Source organism: Pygoscelis adeliae, unplaced genomic scaffold (genome assembly GCF_000699105.1).
Source record: "Pygoscelis adeliae isolate BGI_AS28 unplaced genomic scaffold, ASM69910v1 Scaffold404, whole genome shotgun sequence".
In the NCBI taxonomy this organism is placed as follows: Eukaryota; Metazoa; Chordata; class Aves; order Sphenisciformes; family Spheniscidae; genus Pygoscelis; species Pygoscelis adeliae.
In genome coordinates this window covers 73144-75136 of record NW_008824598.1, presented here as the reverse complement: position 1 = coordinate 75136, position 1993 = coordinate 73144, and the positions used below count along the sequence as shown (strand labels likewise).

The window sequence follows — 1993 nt, the reverse complement described above, 5'->3', positions numbered from 1 at the left end:
CAGTCCTCCCTCTCGCCCCCCCCAGGCGAGAACTGCGAGGTGGACAGCCGCTCAGGGCGCTGTGTGCCCGGCGTGTGCCGCAATGGCGGCACCTGCACCAACGGCTCCGACGGGGGCTTTCGCTGCCAGGGCCCCGCAGGTGGCTTCGAGACACCCTTCTGCGAGGTGTCCACACGCTCCTTCCCACCGCGATCCTTCGTCATGTTCCGGGGCCTGCGCCAGCGCTTCCACCTCACCCTCACCCTCTCGTGAGTCCTCTCCCTCCTCCGCTAGACGCCGCAGCCAGGCCCCGCTCTGGTGGCTCTTGTGCACCCTGGGCCTGTCCAGGGACTCGCTGGTGCTCTCCAGACCCCTGCGTTACTGGCTTTGCCTTGCCATGGGGCTGCCCTGGCGCCTTTAGCCAAAGGGCTCTGCATCTGCACTGGCAAGTCTCCCCTGGCATCAGCTCGTCCCTTCCTTCAGTGCCTCTGCCCTTCCCTGCTGCCAGCTCTCTGCCCCCATGCCAGGCCCTCCCATGCTCCCAAAGCATCCGCTGGATCAAGCTCCCAGCCCCTTCTCAGCTGGGCTTGCACCCGGGGCCAGGGCCAGGTCTCACCTTGTCCCTGTGCCGGGATGCTGGTGTGTGCCACGGGAGAGCAGGGATCTCTGCGTGCTTCTTGCGCACACCCTGCCCTCCCGCTTCCTTCCTTGCCCCAGGTTCAGCACTGTGGAGCCCAGCGGCCTCCTGCTCTACAATGGGCGCCTGAACGAGAGGCACGACTTCCTGGCGGTGGAGATCATCCAGGGGCAGGTCCAGCTGAAATACTCCACAGGTAGGCTCGGCCCTGTCTGTCGCAGGATTTGTGCCGTGGGAGCTGCGAGAAGGCCTGCGCTGAGCGGGGAGAGCGGGGTGCTGCCCTGGATGGAGCCCATGCTAAGGGAGACGGGGTTGAGAGAGGTGTTGGTGAGCGTCAGTGGATGGCACAGAGGATGGGTGTGTGTCTCAGAACCCTCCCTAGGCTTAGGAGTGCAAGTGCAGCAGGGGGGTTGTGAGCACAAACAGGGAGAAACCCTTTTGAGGTCTCCCCTGCCGTTCTGCCCCATTATGTCATCAGGAGCTTCATCTCCTGCCTTGCCATGAGCCAGTCTGGAGAGGAGGAACCTCTTGGGAGGGTGTTCACTATCCTGTCGGTCTCATCCCTGCTGCCTTGTGTCCATCCTGCGCCCATCCTGCCTGCCCCGAGGGGTGTCAGGATCAGCTGCCAGGAGCACTGGGCCCTCCTGTTAACAACTGGGGCTTCCCTCCCGTCCTGTGTCCAGTGCTCCTCCCCTCTCCCCTGCACGCAGCGCCTGCTGGCCATCCTGCTGCTGCTCTGGCTGCGCTGGTCTCCTCAGGGCAAGGCCCAGCAGTGAGTGGCTGGCAAGGGGCCGGCTGCACAGTGCCAGGGCACCCTGGCAGTCAGTCTGGACAGAGGAGCCATCCCAGGGTGCTGACTGCCAGTCCCAGGGCTGTGATTCACCCGCCCTGCTCCTGCCACAAGGCTGCAGCAGACAGGGGCCAGCGTGCCAAGCTTGTCTCTCTGAAGCCCTTCTCCATCCCTGCGTAAGGCTGTTGGCGGTGTGGAGGGCTTGGTGCCTGCAGGGGGATGGGCACGTCCAAGGGCTGTCCAGCTTCCTTCAGCGTGCCATCATCCCTGTTGGATCGAGTCCAGAGGAGGGCCGCGAAGATGATCAGAGGGCTGGAGCACCTCTCCTATGAAGACGGGCTATGAAGAGTTGGGGTTGTTCAGCCTGGAGAAGAGAAGGCTCCGGGGAGACCTTATAGCAGCCTTCCAGTACCTGAAGGGGGCCTGCAAGAAAGCTGAAGAGGGACTTTTTACAAGGGCGTGTAGTGAAAGGACAAGGAGGAATGGCTTTAAACTGAAAGAGCGTAGACTTAGATTAGATATAAGGAAGAAATTCTTCACTGTGAGGGTGGTGAGGCACTGGAACAGGTTGCCCAGAGAAGTTGTGG

At 62.6% G+C, this 1993-nt stretch overlaps 1 protein-coding gene across 1 annotated transcript in view; it reads left to right on the top strand.

Annotated features, from left to right (window-relative positions):
* The window catches only part of CELSR3 (cadherin, EGF LAG seven-pass G-type receptor 3), a gene marked incomplete at its 5' end in the record, with an annotated part of 32815 nt that overhangs the window by 12859 nt on the left and 17963 nt on the right, over window positions 1-1993 (top strand). The window contains 2 exon segments of the mRNA XM_009322327.1: window positions 26-248; window positions 697-812. Of these exon segments, the coding sequence (XP_009320602.1) occupies window positions 26-248; window positions 697-812 (339 nt within the window).